Raw genomic sequence first — 22,813 nt, forward strand, 5'->3', positions numbered from 1 at the left:
GAATGTGAAAGAATCTTACAACTCATGCAACCAAATTTCTAAATTATAGAGATCGATAATCTGAGGTACAAGAAAGTGAGGTATCCTGTCCCCAGTTACAAAGTCATCCAGTAAACCTGGCCCATGTTTCTTAATGCAAAACAAATTTTCTTTCGGTATATCAATTTCTCATTGACATCAGTTTTTAAGGATAGCATTCATTAAGCTATTCTAAATAATTACCATTATCCATTTCCTGAGAGTTGTCATATAAATTCAAATAATTCGTTTTGAAAAGCTGGAAAAGAAATATTTCCCAAGGAAAATAGAACAGTCTTTTATAAGGATGCATTTAGTATAATTCAACAATACCTCTGGGATATGGAACCTTCAACCTAAAGAAAGATCAAGTCTTACAACAAGGGAATATGAAGTTAGATAATGGGAGAATAGAGTTTAAGTTCTTTACACAAATGAAACTTAGCCAGCAATTTGCTATAGAAGAAAAGGAAAAACTGGGTTTTAATGTACCCATGGCAATTTTTTTCTTCACCAATTTTTCAACTTAAGTATCAAAATGTTTCTTTTCCTCACACTCTGTAGTCTTTATAATACACATAATAAAGTGCAAAGAAGAAGGCACACTTTGTTCTTAAGCTTTAGCATTGCAAAAACTCATCTAAAAGACAGTGGAGTTTAAATCTTCTTACTCACATGTCCTCACTATACCCCAGCTAATTTTTCATAAGTATCACAAAAGACCATAGAACATTCATGTTGCTCCTTTTGGAGGAACAGAATTAAGCATTCTCTCCTTTGTGCATCCACGGAGCATTGCACACATTTTTATTGTAAATCAAATCTACTGTGCATCATTGTCCTCAGCTATTTACTCCTTTGATAACTGAAAACTTGGTGAGCAGATATTTTATCTTATTTATTGCTGACTTTCCAGTGTCTATGATAATGCCTGCCAAAAAGTAGGTGTTGGATCAATATTTCATAAATGATGAAAAACAGATAAAGAAGCTAAAGAATAAAGATCCCTTTACTAAGGAAAGGTAGCTTTATCCATAAAAGCTTCTACATAAAATTATACCAAGAAACAATTTGTATTTTCACATAAAGAAATCTCAAATTGTAAGTGTCCACAGGAATTGGATATATAAGATATGAGAATTCTTACAATTGTTTGATTTTAACGGCCTAAACTAGGTTTTAATCCCACCCCACCATTTATTTGTTGTGTAGTATCAGGCAGATGGGTCTCAATAACCTTACATTAAAAAGTGGAGATTAATGTACCTCACCAACCTATCTCACAAGTTCATTAATATTAAATTAATAATGAATAAGAAAAGGCTTTGAAAACTATAAAGCACTAAGAAGATACTATTATTACTTACTTATTATCCTGCAAATAGCCCATACTAAATAGCATATTAGTGAAATATCATAATCATTTCCACAGACTTAAGAAAAAGTCAATATTATGCTAAAGAGAGGATACATTTCTATATTCTCTATTGTGTTTCCCATACTATTGCTTCCTACAGACCAGGAGAAACAACATTTGAATATGCTCACCACTATAAACACTCTCATTTTCAAAAGCTTTCAGAAGAAATCTAATTCAAAATGTGGTTGTTTCTAGCATATGGCTATGTAAATGATGAAATAAGAAAACATTTTCTAATTAAACACAAATATAAATTTTAAGACACTCACTAGGATAATTTCAAAAAGTGGCATTATATTAAGACTCCCCCAGAAAGAATGCCTCATCTTTAATATTTCCAAACCTCTAGTTAACTTAAAGAAGGATATAGGTACCTCTCTGCTCTGCTGGAGAAAGCAGACCTAACCAATTAATTGACAGAAGTAATGGTTTCTCCATTCTCAGCTAAGTGATTTAAGGAAACATACAGAAATGCAACTGGACTTTGTACCTAGGTTTTTCCTTCATTCTGGACATACAGGGGCAATAGATTTCTATTTTCATTTTATTCGGAGGGGTATATGCTCCCAAATGAGCATGCATACAGAATTGTAACCATCTGTTTACTTCTGTTTCCCCTCCAGACTGAAATTTTACTAAAGAAATCAACCATATCTAAGTCATCTTTTTTTCCCTCTAGCTATTAACCCAGTAATTGGCATGTAGAAAGTGCTCAATAAACGTTGACTGGATAAATTGAAGAATAAAGCACAGATATAATAGATTAACTTTTCTCTTAAAGTCTAACATTCGTTTGTATTAGCCTGAATTTTAATCTCTGGATTTTAGTAATATATGTAACACAAATTTGATGTTAGTAAATACTTATACACATTAAAACAGATTTACTGAAATTAGAAATTAAGCAGATAGAATTGCTTAAGTAATATGTAAAAGGATGCATACAGGATTCTACTAATACAATTCATTTATCAGTTCATTCAAAACACTTCTTGAGCACATACTACATTATAATGATAATGCCCAGAAGATAGGATGCAAAGCCAGGCAGGCCTCACGCTCTCAAGGAGGTTAGTGCCTGGTGAAGGAAAGAATCAAGGAAATGCCTGACAGAAACAAGTGCTGGAGCCATGGGACCACTGTGAAGGGGCAGCTAAGTACATCTGGAGGGAGGGGTTATATGAAAGTCTTGTATGAAAGACTTCCCAGAAGGGAGATTCTTAAACTGAGGTTTGAAAAGACAGTAAAATATAATTTAAAACAAAGAAAGAAGTATTCCAGGCAGAGTGATGCAACCATAGCTCTATCAATAGGGAGAAGGTTGCCTGCAGGAAAATGGCAGACGGTGAGGTAAACATAGAAGGATCCCCACATATCAAATTTTCAACTTGGTGTTGGAAATGATTATATTTCAAAGACACTGGTATAGATTTAAAAGAAAAATATCTAGGTCTTTGTGCTACTGATTGCATTAATCCGTTCTCATGCTGCTAATAGAGACATATCCAAGACTGAGTAATTTACAAGGAAAAAGAGATTTAATGGACTCACAGGTCCACATGGCTGGAAAGGCCTCACAATCATGGCAGATGGCAAAAGGCACATCTTACATTTAGGCAGCCAAGAGAGAATGAGACTCAAGCAAAAGGCATTTCCCCTATAAAAACATCAGATCTCCTGAGACTTATTTCACTACCATGAGCATGGGGGAAACTGCCCCCATGATTTAATTATCTCCCACCAGGTCCCTCCCACAACACATGGGAATTATTGGAGCTACAATTCAAGATGAGATTTGGGCGGGGACACAGCCAAACCATATCAGTGATGTAATAAAATTGTTTTTTCATTGTTAGTAATGGAAGGTAAGTTATTCTCAGGGAAAAATAAAACAGCCAAATGTTAATCTTGTGAACTTTAGTTAAGAATGATAACACACAGGTACATCTACAGCAAGTTAAACTTAATCTTCTCTGAATACTGCAAAACTCAAGTCACTTTATGCAAAGGAGACTATGGAGAGAAGTATGAATGAAAATGGGAAACAGCTAATACCACTACATCTAGCTTACTTAACATTTTATAATTTTTGTCTCTAAATCCTGTCTCCTGGGAGCCTGTTGAATCGCAACCTAACTCATTTGGTTGTAAGTGAACAGTATTATTCATTTATTGGCCTTTTATGTTGCCTCTCTAACAGGCAAAAAAAAAAAAAGCCATCAACAGTTGAAAGATTTAAAAGTTGTTTTCCTTTTTTCCCTATAACTAAATTTCAAAGCTAATGAAAATATAACAAATAAAATTACAAGGTATAAACAAGCAAAGATTTGAAATAACAGAAAACTTCTGGAAACACATTCATTAAAATAATAAATGTTTAACCTTTTAAAGATTAAATTTCCCAGCCTGCCCAATGCCTAAGCCAAGAATTATCAAGGACATATCCTTCGCCCACTTTTTGATGGGGTTGTTTGTTTTTTTCTTGTAAATTTGTTTGAGTTCATTGTAGATTCTGGATATTAGCCCTCTGTCAGATGAGTAGATTGCAAAAATTTTCTCCCATTCTGTAGGTTGCCTGTTCGCTCTGATGGTAGTTTCTTTTGCTGTGCAGAAGCTGTTTAGTTTAATTAGATCCCATTTGTCAATTTTGGCTTTTGTTGCCATTGCTTTTGGTGTTTTAGACATGGATATGAACAGACAATTCTCAAAAGAAGACATTTATGCAGCCAAAAGACACATGAAAAAATGATCATCATCACTGGCCATCAGGGAAATACAAATCAAAACCACAATGAGAGACCATCTCACACCAGTTAGAATGGCAATCATTAAAAAGTCAGGAAACAACAGCTGCTGGAGAGGATGTGGAGAAATAGGAACACTTTTACACTGTTGGTGGGACTGTAAACTAGTTCAACCATTGTAGAAGACAGTGTGGCGATTCCTCAGGGATCTAGAACTAGAAATACCATTTGACCCAGCCAACCCATTACTGGGTATATACCCAAAGGACTAAAACATGCTGATATAAAGACATATGCACACGTATGTTTATTGCCGCAGTATTCACAATAGCAAAGACTTGGAACCAACCCAAATGTCCAACAATAATAGACTGGATTAAGAAAATGTGGCAAATATACACCATGGAATACTATGCAGCCATAAAAAATGATGAGTTCATGTCCTTTGTAGGGACATGGATGAAGCTGGAAATCATCATTCTCAGCAAACTATTGCAAGGACAAAAAAACCAAACACCACATGTTCTCATTCATAGTTGGGAATTGAACAATGAGAACACATGGACACAGGAAGGGGAACATCACACACTGGGGCCTGTTGTGGGGTGGGGGGAGGGATAGCATTAGGAGATATACCTAATGTTAAATGACGAGTTAATGGGTGCAGCACACCAACATGGCACATGTATACATATGTAACAAACCTGCACGTTGTGCACATGTACCCTAAAACTTAAAGTATAATAAAAAAAAAAAAAGAATTATCAAGGACAGTCATGAAAAAGATACAGTCACCAAACATACTGAAGTACTTAAACTCTAAGAATATAATTTATACATGAAATAATTATAATTAGGTAATGAATATCAATTATGGTATTTTTCATTTATACTAATTATTGTTCTCTTTTTTCTTTCATATTTCATTTTATTACATTTAGCATCATGCTGCTATTCCTGCAAATACTGAAGAAGCATGGGATTTAAATATTTTACTTCTAAATAAATGAATTACTCAATCTCCTATGACCATCTATACATACTCCACCTTCAAAAAGTACATCAATATTATATCATTAAGGAAATAGTAACCTCTTCTCCAATATGCATGACATTTTTGGACAATGCAATTGTGGCACTGGCACTTATTTCAGTGAAGAAAAACTTTGTGGTTCTATGGCATTCATCATTTGACAAATGCAAGCATCTTCCTTATCAATCAGCTCCTATTGAACTTACTAGCACTGACTGTGGAATCCTTAAGGGCCCATTACATTTCTGAAGAAGAAAGCTAAGATGAAGGACATGCCACTCCGAATTCATGTGCTACTTGGCCTAGCTATCACTACACTAGTACAAGCTGTAGATAAAAAAGTGGATTGTCCACGGTTATGTACGTGTGAAATCAGGCCTTGGTTTACACCCAGATCCATTTATATGGAAGCATCTACAGTGGATTGTAATGATTTAGGTCTTTTAACTTTCCCAGCCAGATTGCCTGCTAACACACAGATTCTTCTCCTACAGACTAACAATATTGCAAAAATTGAATACTCCACAGACTTTCCAGTAAACCTTACTGGCCTGGATTTATCTCAAAACAATTTATCTTCAGTCACCAATATTAATGTAAAAAAGATGCCTCAGCTCCTTTCTGTGTACCTAGAGGAAAACAAACTTACTGAACTGCCTGAAAAATGTCTGTCCAAACTGAGCAACTTACAAGAACTCTATATTAATCACAACTTGCTTTCTACAATTTCACCTGGAGCCTTCATTGGCCTACATAATCTTCTTCGACTTCATCTCAATTCAAATAGATTGCAGATGATCAACAGTAAGTGGTTTGATGCTCTTCCAAATCTAGAGATTCTGATGATTGGGGAAAATCCAATTATCAGAATCAAAGACATGAACTTTAAGCCTCTTATCAATCTTCGCAGCCTGGTTATAGCTGGTATAAACCTCACAGAAATACCAGATAATGCCTTGGTTGGACTTGAAAACTTAGAAAGCATCTCTTTTTATGACAACAGGCTTATTAAAGTACCCCATGTTGCTCTTCAAAAAGTTGTAAATCTCAAATTTTTGGATCTAAATAAAAATCCTATTAATAGAATACGAAGGGGTGATTTTAGCAATATGCTACACTTAAAAGAGTTGGGGATAAATAATATGCCTGAGCTGATTTCCATCGATAGTCTTGCTGTGGATAACCTGCCAGATTTAAGAAAAATAGAAGCTACTAACAACCCTAGATTGTCTTACATTCACCCCAATGCATTTTTCAGACTCCCCAAGCTGGAATCACTCATGCTGAACAGCAATGCTCTCAGTGCCCTGTACCATGGTACCATTGAGTCTCTGCCAAACCTCAAGGAAATCAGCATACACAGTAACCCCATCAGGTGTGACTGTGTCATCCGTTGGATTAACATGAACAAAACCAACATTCGATTCATGGAGCCAGATTCACTGTTTTGCATGGACCCACCTGAATTCCAAGGTCAGAATGTTCGGCAAGTGCATTTCAGGGACATGATGGAAATTTGTCTCCCTCTTATAGCTCCTGAGAGCTTTCCTTCTAATCTAAATGTAGAAGCTGGGAGCTATGTTTCCTTTCACTGTAGAGCTACTGCAGAACCACAGCCTGAAATCTACTGGATAACACCTTCTGGTCAAAAACTCTTGCCTAATACCCTGACAGACAAGTTCTATGTCCATTCTGAAGGAACACTAGATATAAATGGCGTAACTCCCAAAGAAGGGGGTTTATATACTTGTATAGCAACTAACCTAGTTGGCGCTGACTTGAAGTCTGTTATGATCAAAGTGGATGGATCTTTTCCACAAGATAACAATGGCTCTTTGAATATTAAAATAAGAGATATTCAGGCCAATTCAGTTTTGGTGTCCTGGAAAGCAAGTTCTAAAATTCTCAAATCTAGTGTTAAATGGACAGCCTTTGTCAAGACTGAAAATTCTCATGCTGCGCAAAGTGCTCGAATACCATCTGATGTCAAGGTATATAATCTTACTCATCTGAATCCATCAACTGAGTATAAAATTTGTATTGATATTCCCACCATCTATCAGAAAAACAGAAAAAAATGTGTAAATGTCACCACCAAAGGTTTGCACCCTGATCAAAAAGAGTATGAAAAGAATAATACCACAACACTTATGGCCTGTCTTGGAGGCCTTCTGGGGATTATTGGTGTGATATGTCTTATCAGCTGCCTCTCTCCAGAAATGAACTGTGATGGTGGACACAGCTACGTGAGGAATTACTTACAGAAACCAACCTTTGCATTAGGTGAGCTTTATCCTCCTCTGATAAATCTCTGGGAAGCAGGAAAAGAAAAAAGTACATCACTGAAAGTAAAAGCAACTGTTATAGGTTTACCGACAAATATGTCCTAAAAACCACCAACTAAACCTACTCCAAAAATGAACAAAAAAAAAAGCAAAAGACTGCAGTTGTGCTAAAAACAAAACAAAACAAAAAGTTAAAAAAGATTACTTTCAAGAGAGAAGTTTAAGCTTCACCAATGCTGCTCCTGACCAATGGAAATAGGTACAACTTCAGCATTTTAAGTAACTGGCTTCAAGGGGTACTGTGGCAACCAAATAAAATAACTCCATTTTCTAAAACTTTCATGTAACTTTTATGTCTGGACTACAGTTAAAGTGGACAAAAACATTTCTGTATTTTTTTTTAAGTATATAAGAGTAGTTGAACTGAGCAATACCTCCTCCTGTGTTGTATTACACATATTAGCCACGAGTTTTTGCAGTGACCAGATAAACTTGAATTGACACGTGGTGTAATAAAATGGACAAATTCTGTAGAGTAGACACAGTGAGTATGTGGACCTCTTTTATAAGGAAAAATACATTTTGGATTAAAATCAATTGCTTTTGTCTTGTTTTGTTTCTAAATAAAGAATAATTTCTGGGAAATATCATCTGATCAGATATCATTTAAATGACAAAGTTTTTAAAAGGTGTTTTTCTATAATGAAATTTGGAATGCTAAGAGTAAGACACTTTTCTTGGGTGATGGGACTACCTACATTTTTATAAAGCCTCAAATATGGATTTCAGAAAGCATTTAATCAATATTAAATAGCAATCATAATTTGTACTTAACCCTTTAACTATTGACAGAAACTCTAGGAAATTACGTATTCACTTAAGGATTTTTTTAACAAGTAGCTTTTGGAGTAGATTAAATTATTAGGTTGAGATAATATAAATTCAGTAACTGAGCAACATAAAGTCTTATTTTAATAATTAGCAGTAGCTTAGTTTTAGGCCGCTTGCTTTTTTTTTTGAGATGGAGTCTCCCTCTGTTGCTCAGGCAGGAGTGCAGTGGCAAAACCTTGGCTCACTGCAGCCTCCGCTTCCCAGGTTCAAGCAATTCTCCTGCCTCAACCTCCCAAGTAGCTGGGATTACAGGCATGTGACTACATCTCCGGCTAATTTTTGTATTTTTAGTAGAGAAAAAGTTTTGCCATATTGGCCAGGCTGCTCTCGAACTCCTGGCCTCATACGATCTGCCCACCTCGGTGTCCCAAAGTATTGGGATTACAGGCATGAGCCACCACGCCAGGTCTAGGCTGCTTGCTTTGCAGAAACTATTGCCAAGTTTCATTATGACTTATGCTCTAGGTATAATTTTCAAATCTCTCTCTGACTCAAAACAGTTAAGGAGCTTCACTGAAGTAACAAACAAATAACTTAATAATTTACTATATTGAAACATGGCAAGGAAACAACATGTTTCAGTCCAACACTAAGATTTTAAAATTACACCATAAAACATATAGCATTAGTAGTAGAAGTTTAACAGGTTCAACTTTCTGAAATTTCTTTTATTTGGCTCACTCCAATATAAAAATGACACAATTCAGATACTTTCAGAGTCTGACACAAATTTAAGAGGAATGATGTTAACTAAAGGAAAAGCTTCTGAAACTATTTTAAAGTAAAAGAAACAATTAAGAATTTAATTTTTTAGTCCAGTCCTCTAAAAATACATTTCAGGCACTAGAATCCCACAGCTTAAAAGATTACAAATAATTGAATTGAAGTGCCAAGTACATTAGTAGTCATTTAAAAATCTTATATAGGGAATATACGGATTTCTCTTTAAAAAAAAAGAGAATCAAGATTTTTGAGGATTTCAGTCATTTTTACAAACAAACCCCCACAGTCCTGCAAAAATAGAAGTATTTTTGTACAAAGCAAACATTCTGAGACAATAAAATACCACAGTTTTTATAGGCAAATTGTTTATCTCTCAAAGTTACAAAGCTTTCATGTTAATTGCTACTGTGTCTGCTCATAAGCAACTTTTAACTTTTCTTACAATAGCTTTCTGCATAATATCAACATCTCACTGGCCTATAAACATTTCCAGCACTGTAGTCATATCAATTTATTTGTTAATATTAGACATTTATTTTGCGATAGCATTGACAGTTTCCAGTTAAATCCTAGCTGTTTTTGACAATGTGGAAGGCAATTGTTAAGAACTTCTTAAAACAAAAGGGTAAATTGAGTTGATTTTAACACAACCAAAATATGAAACTTGCTAATTCAACGTGTTTCTCAAACACAAATTTTACAACCCGATGAATCACTATCACACAGAGGCTGACGTTAGAATTTATCAGCCAGACATGCTCATACATCATGAGAGGTTTCAGCAACACAAACAGAGCTTTACAGAGCTCAGCTATTTGTCAAAAACATAGGAGCCAAAATACAACCTATTAGGAGGCAGGCAGAGTATAGGTCAGTAACAACTTGAGCATGTACCTTGTATGTTTCTTTGAAACCTATCTGCCTGAAGAAGTATCACAAACATATCATTGCACTGGGAATTCATTTTAATCTACATATTTCTTTTAAAGTTTGTTAAGAAATATGCATTCTGAATAGACATCTAGTAGTGAGCATTAAAATGAAGTATTTCTGTTACAACCAAAAATATACAGATGCTCAAGGCAAATCATGAACCTACTGATTTGCTTAAATTTTAATATAAATTTTCAGTGAGAGAGAAAAGACATCTGCTTCAATGAGAATGGTGTTTCATACTCTCTCTGTTACCTCTTAATCCTCACATAAAACTAAGCATTGGTCAAAGTACTCAAACCATTTAACTTACAATTTTGTGATATGATATGGATGTTCTTGTTGCAAAACACAACTTTACCTATAACAAACAAAACTCTAAGGTTTATAGCTGTATGAATGCTACCTAATCTGCTCACCTTGTATGGAGAAAAACACCTTGGCACAAAAATAATTTTTGAAGAATTACATATTTTATAATTGATACTACAAAATAAAATTAAGATTTTCTAACAATAAGCATACCCAATTGAATACAAAAATATATAAAAACAGTGCGAAACAAAATATGTATTTTATAATGTATATAATTGTCAGTAAAGCTAAGCAGCAACAGGTTGGCAGACATATGCTAACCATTTCCCCAAGAAAGAAATGAAACAGATTTATGGTACTTATACTAGTCATTTAATACTTATTTTAGTGTTAAAGTTTTTATTCTAATTAGACAAAAAGCTTTTAAGTAAAACTACACACAAAACAAGCGTAAGTTTAAAATAATTCCTTAGTTTATTCATTTAATTATCTTTTGTTTATATTCAATAAACATTTATTGTATGGCTATTAGTCACAGGAAAAAGAGAAATAAATAGGACAAATTTTCTACCATCTAAAACTTATATTCTACTAGATTATATTCTGGTTTATTTTCTTTATCAGTGTTTTCACAAATACATGTTAACTGTGTAATTTGGTAAAGTCCCAGCCTTAATCATTCAAACTTTCACAAAATGATAATGCTCAGAAAAAATACAAGGTTTTTTTCTTGGTCTAAAATGTTTTACTCATCACAATTTTGATGTAAAAGCTTGCTTCAAATGTAATATTGATTTTATTCACTATATCTGCAGAAACTAGCCTAATAGTATTCTTTAGACTGGCTAAATTAAGAGGCATATTTAGGCTGAGCGTGGTGGCTCAAGCCTGTAATCCCAACACTGTGGGAGGCTTAGGTGAGCGGATCACAAGGTCAAGAGATCAAGACCATCCTGGCCAACATGGTGAAACTCCGTCTCTACTAAAAATACAAAATTTAGCTGGGTGTGGTGGTGAATGCCTGTAGTCCCAGCTACTCGGGGGCCTGAGGCAGGAGAATCGCTTAAATCTGGGAGGCGGAGGTTGCAGTGAGCCAAGATCACACCACTGCATGCCACACTGGCAACAGAGTGAGACTCCGTCTCAAAAAAAAGAGGCATATTTAGTTACCATAAATTATTTCTATGCGTAAAACATGGATACCTGTTATGTGACCCCTATTTCAAACTCAAAGAGAAAATGAGAAGTGAATTTCAAAAAGGTTTATCTAGCATAGACAAAATGTCTACATATCTTTACAAGGAGGAGAACCAACTTACTCTATCCACATTAACCCTTACAAGATGTTCCAGTAACTATAAAGGATAGTCTTAAAATTTCAGAGATTAACGTTTTAGATGAAAAATCCAAAATATGTCAGAAGCTAATAAAGCAAACAATAAAAACAACTAAAAAGTTTAAAAGTATACATGTATTAAGGAGTGAAAAAATCTCAATAACATATCTCACAGCCATCAAAAATATGAGGAAATAATTCTAATTATATATGTCACCATTCACAGTATCTTGGGCTTCATCACAATGCTGATTTTCTAGGAGATAGGGAGTAATGAATAGTAACTAAATTGTGGCTATATTTTCTTTGATCCAACCTTTTTCCTCAAATTTCCCACGACATTATAGCAAATAAGTAAAAATTTTTGTGAAGAATATAGTTGTCACCATTATATTTACTATATTATATGTTATATATATTATTACCATCATATATTACTATATTTAAGGGTCCCAAAAGGATATTTTGCAATCAATTAAACAGAAAAGACTACGATGATCTTCTCTTTCAGATGCTAATATTTTCACTACAGCTTTGCTTCTATATATCATTTTTACCCTAACGAATGCATTGCTAACTAGGTCGTTGCTTGGGAGAACTACAGCGTTGTACTGGAATGCCACATCTAGAAACAGCTACAATCAGTATCATGGAGTTTTGGGAAAAGACAGAACTGACTCCAGTTTTCACACAATAGTGACTACTTTTATCTGTTCATTTGAAAAGTAAGGACTTGAGTGTTAAGAGTGACCATGGCCTAGATTTATGTTATTCTTCTAAAGGAAAAGGAAAATATTATTTTTACAGAGGAGCAAAGTGCAAAATCAGAGTTAATATTAACAGTCATAAAACATATATCCAATTATAAGAAAAATTATTAAGAAAAAACTTTGAAAAAGAATATTACAGCAGAATATAGATTATTTCCAAAATTTGGCCTAAACATTTCATTTACAATATACACAGAAGGCTCATGAATTGAGTAGTATGCATTTAGTATTCTCAAGTGAGAAGACATCATATGAAACAGAACATGATTCCTTTTTGTTCATACTAAAAAGAGACAAGCCTACAGAGATTTGAAGTTACCTATTCTAGTTCACTGTATATACATCTCAGAAGGCTCCTAGCTCATCTTTGAAATAAGCCATAGAGCATATACCAACTAAGGGTGTAAATAACTCACAGATATGTCAATAGGACTTTTTCTTAGGAGCAAACTGAAGAATTCAAATAAGTGATAAATTCAAAGGTAGTATCATACACAATTTCAAAATTATTGAGAAGTGGCCCAGAGTAACAGCATAGCAAAAAGAATTGTGGTTGACCTTAGTAAGCCTTTTAGAAGGATGAGCTACAACGACATTTGGAGACCTCACAGTACCTTGTGTGTTTATATTTACCTTTTCTAACTCTACTACATCATCAAGAAACTAATAGTATTATGTGACCATTGCAAAGAAAATCCAGCTTCTCATTAAAATATATGGTTCAGTGTCTGAAGCTATTGATTCAAAGTCCAATTGTGATACTCCTTTGTAATGTTTACCAGCCTCTGGAACAAATAATGGAGTGAGCTTGGAACATAAATTAACCCTCTTAATCCTCACATTAAGAGAATCAGGCTGTAATAAAATAACCTCCCTGTCATTTGTAGTACTAGACTCAAGGCTGGTAAAGACAGAAATAATTCTTAAACCAACAGAGGTATCATTATTAAAGCAATATAGCTAAACACACCCAAATGGTCTTTCAAAAGAATACGATATTAAATTGAAATTCATTATCAGAACTGGGATTAAGGTCAGATACCTCTAGTAAACATCTCTTTAATAATGGTTTCAGAGAAGAGTCACCTATTCAATAAAAAACAAGAAATCATGTCTCCAAAACAACTTTAAAGCTCTTACCTTCCTATCCCTATTTCCTAGTAAATTAATCAATGAAACAAAATTCTAGTATAGAACTTTCATACTAAATCACTTATTTTTGCAAGATTTAAAAAAATTTACATATAAAATGCATGAATTCACGTAAGTATATGATGCTAACAAGTCAATTCAAACCCTTGAGTGTAAAAAAATTTCTTCTAACCACGGATATGGCATATATAAAATGTATTTTAAAAGTAGAAAAAAAAGATTCATTTCTTTCTACAAACAATATATTTTCCACACAAATCAATAGGAATTAAGTTATTGCAGTGAAAAAAAAAAATGAACCACAACAAAAATAACTGTGTGAGGCTAAAGGGAATTAGGTTTTCCTTCCAGTGGATTATGTGTGCCACAGTCCAGGCTCAGTCCTAAAGTGACAATGCAACGCTTGAGATATTCTGTTGACGCATGCATAGAAAATAATAAATATATCATTAACATATTATGTTTGGATAAACATGCATTTATATTTACTTGAGTAGAAAGATTACAAATTAAGAAGGAAGGAAAAAGGAAAGGAAGAAAAGAAGGAAACATTCACTAAATTGTGAATATGTGCCAGATTAACAATTTGCTGTGCTCTTAGGAAATCCACTTCAGATCTAAAGAAGAGGTGTGGGAAAATGAACATTTGCCATCTTACAATATGACAGGCATGCTGATAGACAGGCCTGCAAATCTCTTTCTGTACATGTATAATGTAATATATATTACATATAAATGTGTATAATACATTACATAATTACAACCCAATTTATGTGATCCTCATGAAATTTCTTTGAGTTCAGCATTAACATTCCAATTTATATATCAGTCTCAGAGAAGTATTTAAGTATTTTTCCCCAAGAAAACATACAAACTATATATTCATATAGTTAATATGAATGCATATTAACTGTAACAAAAATAATAACATAGAGCAAAAAAATAAAAAACCAAATGACTCAACACCAAGAGAAATAATAACAGGAACTTTATAAGCATGCCATAACTCACAACAATAACTAATAGGTGATTTTTTGGAGAGGGAACAATCCATCAATAGTACATTAGATTCATTAATTGTTCCTATTATCTTCTAACTCTCTCCATCAGTATGTTCTTTTATAATATTCCTATCTCAGCTTCGCATCAGAAAATGGGGATAAAGAGTCTTTATAAATGTCAAATTGCAGTTACTACTTATTTGCCAAACACAAAGAACACTAGTTTATCAAGAAAAGAAAACCTATGCATATTCTTATAAATAAAACCTTTAAAATAGGAATATACATGAAGTTCCAAGTAGATGGAAGTCTAGGGACTTTTAAAAGAATTTTTCTGCAATTATTTCCATGCATCTACTTCACATTCCCAATCTATAAAGCTCTTCTCTTTCTCAGTCCATTACAGGAAATACAGAATGGTCAATTATGTTTAACCTGCTTGCCAACTCTCCGATTACACTTATCATGCACAATAACTCAATCTTAGAAGGTATATCCTGCATAAAAAGTGAAGTTTGAGAAGACAGAAACTTCTCTTCAACATTTTCATCCTTGTGAGTACTGACACTATAGGCATGGGAAACTCAGAACACCACATCAACACCAACAGCTTAGAGAGTCAAATGTCATTGTGAGCTGATAATGCTTAGCTTTGTTGACTGACGTGTAATCTATTGCAAATCTTGGGTTCTTAGGAGTTCTACTTTATAAATTGTATAATGTAGTTCAAAAGAACAAAATTATTTATTATAGTTTAGATGACAGGGATTGCATATTGATAAAAGAGGTAGCAAAAAGTTTAAATAAAAACTGGACACCATCAAACTTATCTGTGTGATTAAAATCTATAGCTACCCATAGAGGAAGGTGATCATCTATATGTCTGAGTGAAAGAAAGAAGGTGGTTCTTTAAAAGACTTTCTTAGGTTAATGAGATTCTATGGAATTAAATTGACATGCAGAAATATTTTCATGTATAAAGAAGCTCCTCAGTATTCAATGAGTACTAAAGTCACTATGTTGACCTATGTTCTCATCCCAAATGATATGGCCAAGCTTAGTTGTTGTTACTGTTGTTGTTATTTTAATGAGTCATTTGTATGTTAGTGCTCCTTCCAAGGATCAGGTCTAATAGTAGCAAGGTTTCTAAGCAGGGAAGCAAGGAGTGGCCCATGCTTTATTCACACACCATTTATTGAAGATCTACTGTGTACCAGACAAAATATTAGCTACTAGAGATTCAACATTGACTGCAATAGACAAATCTCCTGACATCCTAAAACTTAGAGTGAAAAGGTAAATACCAACAAATGAATCTGGCAATTGCAATTCAGGGAAACAAAAGTATGATAGGCAGAGGGACGATTACACATATTTGGGGGGAGTACAACATTCTCAGTTACTGTAACGTAGTCCAGAGAGGCTTCTAATTCAGAGCTAAGACAATCTTTACACAATATCCCAATTAGAGGGCAGAGAAATGTTAAGGTAGATTAGGGATGGCATGAAGATACTAATAGGCTGAAAATTTTTAGTAATGACAGAGTGCTAGGCAACTGGGAGAAAGTTCTGAAGGACAAAGCAGGAGCTGGCTTCAGAAAGAAAAATCAGGAGGTGGGTAAAAATCAAACTTTATTTTGTGCTAACCATGTTAGAAACCAATATCCTAGGAAAAAATGACTATGCCAAATTTAAAAGACCAGAATTAATTTATAAGGGTACAAAGATTCGTTTGTCATATTTCAATCCTAACTCCCTATGTAGTCTAGCACCCAGCTTCCTCCAGAGGTAGAAATATGAGAAGACATGGGAAATAAAAGACAAAAGAAAATAGACATAGGCACACTCTATACTCCACCCTCTTAAACCTTCCCTAATCTGAAATCACACATACTCAAAAGCCTCATAAGTGTACTCTCAGAAACAAACACCCTTTATCTTCACAGTTATTATAGTCCAGTATTTGATTGAAATCTAATTTCAGATATTTTAAAAATACATCTCCTATGAAATTCGTAGACAGCCAAAATGTCACTCCAGCTTTCTACTGTCTCCCCAAAGGACAAATAAAGGAAAGAGAGCCTAAGTATTCTGGGTAATTTTGTATATAGAAGCCCAAATGTAACGTAAAATTGTGATTGATGTCTTTGATTTTAAGATTGACCTAGTTCTGTTTCCACTGTCAATTGTATTTCTTTTTCAGAAATTTCACAAATATGTTACATAGAGTTTAATGAGTATATAAACAGATATAGGAAAAACCAAAAAAAGTACTGTGTCTAATTTCCTTAGACTATATTTTGTATAATACCAGACATATTTCTAACTACCTAGATTTTATATCACTTTCTTCAGATAATATTTTTAAAATCTTCTCTATTATGTTTCCAATTGGAACGTTGAACTCAAAACTTAAAGAAAGAGTATTTGTAGATGTACTGATCCACATAAATCAGGTATCCATTCTAGTTTTTCTACAGTTTCTTATCATTGTGCTCTCCTAAGAAGCAAAGTTTTATTAATATTATCTAAGATAAGGTAGTCTAATTTGGATTATTAGAGTAAAAAGTGCATTATGTCACAGCATTTTTGAAAGCTCAGTTTTGAGGATGCATTTTTATAGTATTAACTTATCTCTTCTGTTATGAAAAACATAAAATTTGGAGATATTTTTGCTATGAAATTTTATCAGAAGTGTTTTGGGGAACTCTGATACATGCATTATGAAAATAGTTATTTTTCAATTCTTCAATAATGTTTTGTTTGAAAAAACCTTTTGGAGATTTTCACCTGAAACCAAAGAGAAAATTTTAAACAAAAAATAAATAGGATAAAAGCACATCACATCCACCTTTCCGTGACATTTAAAATACTCATACCTGAATATACTCTAAAAAGACCTCTTTAATATCCTGATGCTAGCTCCCAATTTAGTGGAGAGGACTCCATCTCACCACAGCAGATGTATCTGTTCCATTTCACTATGGTATCAATAATAGAAAAGAGCCAGGTAGCCTCTTAAACAAAATATTTACTAAATATATTTAACAGAGTGATTTTCATTTTATTGATAAGGAAATTCTACCCCAATACTAGGCTATACTACTCAGGCCAATTGTTTCAGTGTGAATACTCAGAATATCAGGTAGAACATGTAAGTAATTCGGCACAAATTGTCATCTCATTCTGGAAAAAAATGAATCCAGTTTTAGCTTTACTGAAACCAGAAGATATAAAACACCATAATATCTATGAGACCAATGGCCCCTGATTTTGAAACTAAAATCAAATATGAGGATATTATAACACTCTACTGATTACATATCTATAAAGTACTTTTTGAGATATAAGACATACTCTTACATATTATGCCTGGGATTTAATTTATTATCCATATCTACTCTGTGATGTCAAAACAATGATGCTAACCTACCTTGATGAATTATTGGTCATAAGGAAGGAGAAACTGAATAAAAATATTTTCAGACAAATCTGCAATCCCACTGAGTCTTTCCATTCCTCCAAAGTGAGCACTGTGACAGAGCTGTGTCTTTCTTAGAAGTGATGGGCCTTATCAATAAAGATTTTTACTGTATTGGGAAAAGCTAACCCTGTGATCTTTAAATACTCTGGCTTCAGAAAGGAATTTTAATATTAAACCTCTTCCAAAGTTCTTGACTTGAAATCCCAACATTACCATCATGATGCCACATTATTCTTTTAAAATACACCATTTCAAATATGAAATAATTTTTACATGTTAATAACAGTATAGTTTATTGCAGAATTAACATATGCTTATTATACAAAATCAAGAACATACAAAAAAGAAGGCCTCATATTCTCCCTGTCTCCCAAACACACTATTACAAAAGCCTGTCATTCTGCCTTTGACAAACTTTATAATATTATCTCTTGACTCCACTATTTCACTCTTAATCCAGACTAGAGCTGCCCACACTTTCAAGGTATCATCAAAGACCTCTTATCTCAGAATAAAAGATGGCTTCAGTGCCCATCCTCTTATCCTCCTACAGCCCTCAAACCTCCCAATGATGTGACTGACAGACATTACCATTATATAGTAAATAGTAGGTCAGTTGCTTATATGTCACCCTACTATTTTGTTTTTTTTTTTGAGACGGAGTCTTGCTCTGTTGCCCAGGCTGGAGTGCAGTGGCATGATCTCAGCTCACTGCCAACCTCGGCCTCCTGGGTTCATGCAATTCTCTGCCTCAGCCTCCCAAGTAGCTGGGATTACAGGCACCCGCCACCATGCCCGGCTAATTTTTGTATTTTTAGTAGAGACAGGGTCTCACCATCTTGGCCAGGCTAGTCTTGAACTTCTGACCTCATGATCCACCCGCCTTGGCCTCCCAAAGTGTTGGGATTGCAGGCGTGAGGCACTGCGCCCAGCCACCCTATTACATTTTTTAAAAGTCCTAGGAGTAAATAGATTTTTCCATCTCATGGTAGCCTGAGATATTTGTTTCTTTCTAATCTTAACCAATTCTATTTTAGAAATAAAAAAAAAAAAGAATCTAATCTACATCCCATAGGGCAGCCCTGCAAGTTACTGATTATGCTCGCCTTTCTCTAAGTTTTGTTTGTTCCATACTGAAGAAACCCATGTCCTTAAAACAATTCAGGTCACTCTTCTCTGGATATGATTCAAGTCATTAAAGTCTCTCTTAAAATATAGTACCAGAAATTGGATGCAGTCCTCCAGGTGTGCTAATCTCTAATCTCTGGAGTAGTATTAACCAAATTCCTGCACTATTTTCAAATGGAAGCAAAGCCAGCTGTAAACGGACAAAGATAATTCCACTTGATCCCAAATGATGTGGCTAACAGCATCATCAATATCATCATCACCAGCACTTAGGAAATGCTAAGCATGAACAGACATATAAACTCATTTAACCTCTATGAGAAAGATTCTTTCAGCAACCATATTTTATATTATAAGTAAGAAATTTCAGGTAAGGAACTTTAAGGAACATCACTAGCAAGTTTTTACAGGTGGTAGTGACAGGGATTTGTTCTCCATGTTAAACAAATTGAAAGGTTGAAAGGTGGTTAGCTTGCTGTTGAAAGGTGGTTAGCTTGCTGTTATTAATCATAACAGCACAGAATTAAGAATCTCGCTACAAACAAACAGAAATGCATAAATCTAGAGGCTAACGATATATAGTCTTTGTCATGTTGAAATGCTGCAAAAATATGGTGGGTTAGTTCACTTTCTAGTGGCAATAAGGTTTGGTGGAAATGTGGTAAACTTCCTCCACCTCAGCTATTTGATAGCATTTATAGTGGTATAATAGAAATAAAGTAAGCTTTATTTACGAGAAGACTCATTCTATATTCAATTTATAATAATAAGCATGCTGGAAGAGCCATCTAGATACCTTATAAAAATGGTATTTTCCATTGGAAGTAAAGAATTTTAATCAGTGTTAGTTGGTAATTATTCATTTCACCATTTCCTAATCATGGCAAAAAAAAAATACGTTAAGCCAGAATTCACAATTTTTCCATTATGCAAAAACCACTACCAAATTGTTTTATCTACTTAGTAAGATCATTTTTTTCTATTTCATACACTCAGACCACATTGCTCAAAATAAGAAAAGGCAAATATAATAATCAAGCTTGATAAGCCAAGAAGCAGAGCAAAGATAGGAAAAAATTAATTTGATTTGAGGAATAAAAATATTAAATTACTACTTCAATGCTCTGAATGATAAAAGCACAGTCAGAAGCAGTCCATTTCTAAAAACTAAGTGGTATTTCAACAGCTCTAACAAAGGAGAACAGAAACTAGTCTTGGATTTTTATGAGAACTTTAATATGAATGATTTAAGAAATTATACTTTAAAAATCTCATTCAGTTAAAGTACAGATGTATATGCTACAACTTTTGGTTTTGGTTTTTTGTTTTTAGACAGGTCTCACTCTGTTTCCCAGCCTGGAGTGCAGTGACATGATCTCAGCTCCCTGCAACTTCTGCTTCCCAGGCTCAAGTGATCCTCCAGCCTCAGCTTCCTAAGGAGCTGGGATTACTGGCATGAGCCACCACACCCAGCTAATTTTTGTGGGTTTTTTTTTTTTTGTATAAATGGGGTTTCCCCATGTTGCGCAGGCTGGTCTCGAGCTCCTGAGCTCAAAGCTATCTGCTGCCCTAGGCCTCCCAAAAGGCTGGGATTACAGGCCTGAGCCACCATGACCAGCCTTGTGCTACACCTTTGTATAAACCTACTTTAAAATACAAAAAGGTACTCCATTCATTCTTTTCAAAAGATTTAGTGAATGTGAATAATGTCATATTGCCTAGAGTAATCTTGATGTTTTTGTTCCACTGGAAAAAAAACAAGGTCCCTTTAGCTAAAGCTTTTCTTCTGCTATTGTCACTTCAGCACTAGCAAAACTAGGGTGACAGCTCATAAAGAAAATAACCGAAAGCTCTCACTTTGTCCAATGACGTGGCAGCCCTCCAGCACTGGCATTTCCTGCCCTAAATTAACTCCAGGGGCCATAAGATCAAAGTAAGAAGGAAGTAGCTTGTCTTTCTCTTTAGTTATGGTAGCTACTTTGTATTACACAGGCAATATAATTCATTGTTTCTTATATAACCGCTTATGCTATTTTAAATTGTACTAGGCATCTGCAAACAAACAAATGTTATTTCTTGTTCCAAGTTAGGTAAAACTTGTAAATAAAACCCTGCAAAATGGCTCACAATAAATCAAAATAGTCCTACAAGAAAACAGAAAGCTAGAAAAAGATTAGAGATAAGGTCCTGCCATTAGATAATTCTATTTTAAAAGAAAAAAATTCAGCTGAAGTCCTATTTGGTTCTCATGAACCTGAAAAGATAGTTAGTTGTTTTGCCAGAAAAAGAGTCCCAGACATTATTTGGTCACTTGCCTGGAATAGCTTGGCATTTCTGCCCCCTCAAGTAATAAAACTTACTTGTAAAACCCTTTAAGGCAACAGAGATTGCCTGTATTTATTTTCTAGGAAGGGAAAATATTGAAAATTATGATGTATTCAAAGACCACAACTATAGGAGAAAATGCCATACTGCTAAATGTTTTTCAGTTGACATGATCTTTTAAATCATCTCTATTGATCTCTTTATTTAAGATTCGATTTGGCTATTGTGAGAATAATGAACAAATAAATGAATGTGATATCCATTTGATATCTAGTATTTCACCAAAAAAAAGGAATAAGCCTGGATTTTTTATCTTTGCCCTATTTACATTGTACAATGAGGAAAAAATTTTGGAACGGAGCTAACAAAAGATCTAAATTAAGACACAATTTTAAAGCTCTGGGAATTACAGTGGCACTATTACCCAGAAGCAAAAATCCTAAATGATTCTATGAACAGGTAACAAACTACAAAAAACAGGTAACAAGGGCCAGAGACTGGACTAGATTGGTATTTCCTTTTGTTCAACAAGTATTTACTAAGAAACTAAAATGTTAGAAGCTTCAGGGGATACAAAGATAGGCAACTTCCCTGAAATAATTGAGAATTATCTATGGTGGGAAAAACTATGAGAAAGGAAAGGGATTTTTTAAAAATGCTATAGCAATTAAGCAGCTTCCAGATATATTTTGGGAAAATTACAGATAGTAGTAATTAGCCTAACCCTGATATGCAAGTTAATCATCTCTCCCATCTAGAAAGTTGCTCTTTTTTGTAACAGAAGACACATAAAATAGTGTCTATTCACTTTATAAAAATAGCAATAAACCTCAAATTCCTCAAGTAGAAACAAAATACATTTTCCTCTAAATAAAAAAAAACTATTCTGAGCTAGGAAAAGAGAACACCTATTAAAATGTATTTTGCTTGCTGGAAATCTAGTTCAACTCACAATTTCCCAGCAAAAGGAAAAACTAGGATAATTCTTTCTCTGACAAGATTGCCTGTGCTGTTGGCAACACTCTTCTAAAACTGAAACTCTAATTTTTAATTCTACAGTTACCTCCTAGCCTTCCATGGTCTCATCTACTAAACCACAGTTAGAATTACATTTCCTACATATGTTGTTTTCTTGGAGTTCAATGAATAGGACTGAAAATAAAGATCAGAAAAGAAAGAAGAGAGACTCAAATTAAGGAAACCAACTAAAAACAGTGAGACATAAGAACTAAAAGGCAAGGGAAGAAAAAAGGGA

The 22,813-nt window shown here is 34.1% G+C and overlaps 2 protein-coding genes across 9 annotated transcripts in view; one reads left to right on the top strand and one right to left on the bottom strand.

The window, feature by feature from the left end:
• The window catches only part of LRRN3 (leucine rich repeat neuronal 3), a 34,676-nt gene extending 26,531 nt beyond the window's left edge, over positions 1-8,145 (top strand). For both annotated transcript variants that reach the window (XM_004046055.4, XM_004046056.4), the window contains one exon: positions 5,124-8,145. In XM_004046055.4, the coding sequence (XP_004046103.1) occupies positions 5,479-7,605 (2,127 nt within the window). In that variant the 5' untranslated portion in view covers positions 5,124-5,478 and the 3' untranslated portion in view covers positions 7,606-8,145. The remainder of the gene's footprint in view (positions 1-5,123) is intronic.
• IMMP2L (inner mitochondrial membrane peptidase subunit 2) overlaps positions 1-22,813 on the bottom strand; it is an 888,292-nt gene that overhangs the window by 452,300 nt on the left and 413,179 nt on the right. The window lies entirely within an intron of this gene.

This window comes from Gorilla gorilla, chromosome 6 (genome assembly GCF_029281585.2).
Source record: "Gorilla gorilla gorilla isolate KB3781 chromosome 6, NHGRI_mGorGor1-v2.1_pri, whole genome shotgun sequence".
NCBI lineage: Eukaryota > Metazoa > Chordata > Mammalia > Primates > Hominidae > Gorilla > Gorilla gorilla.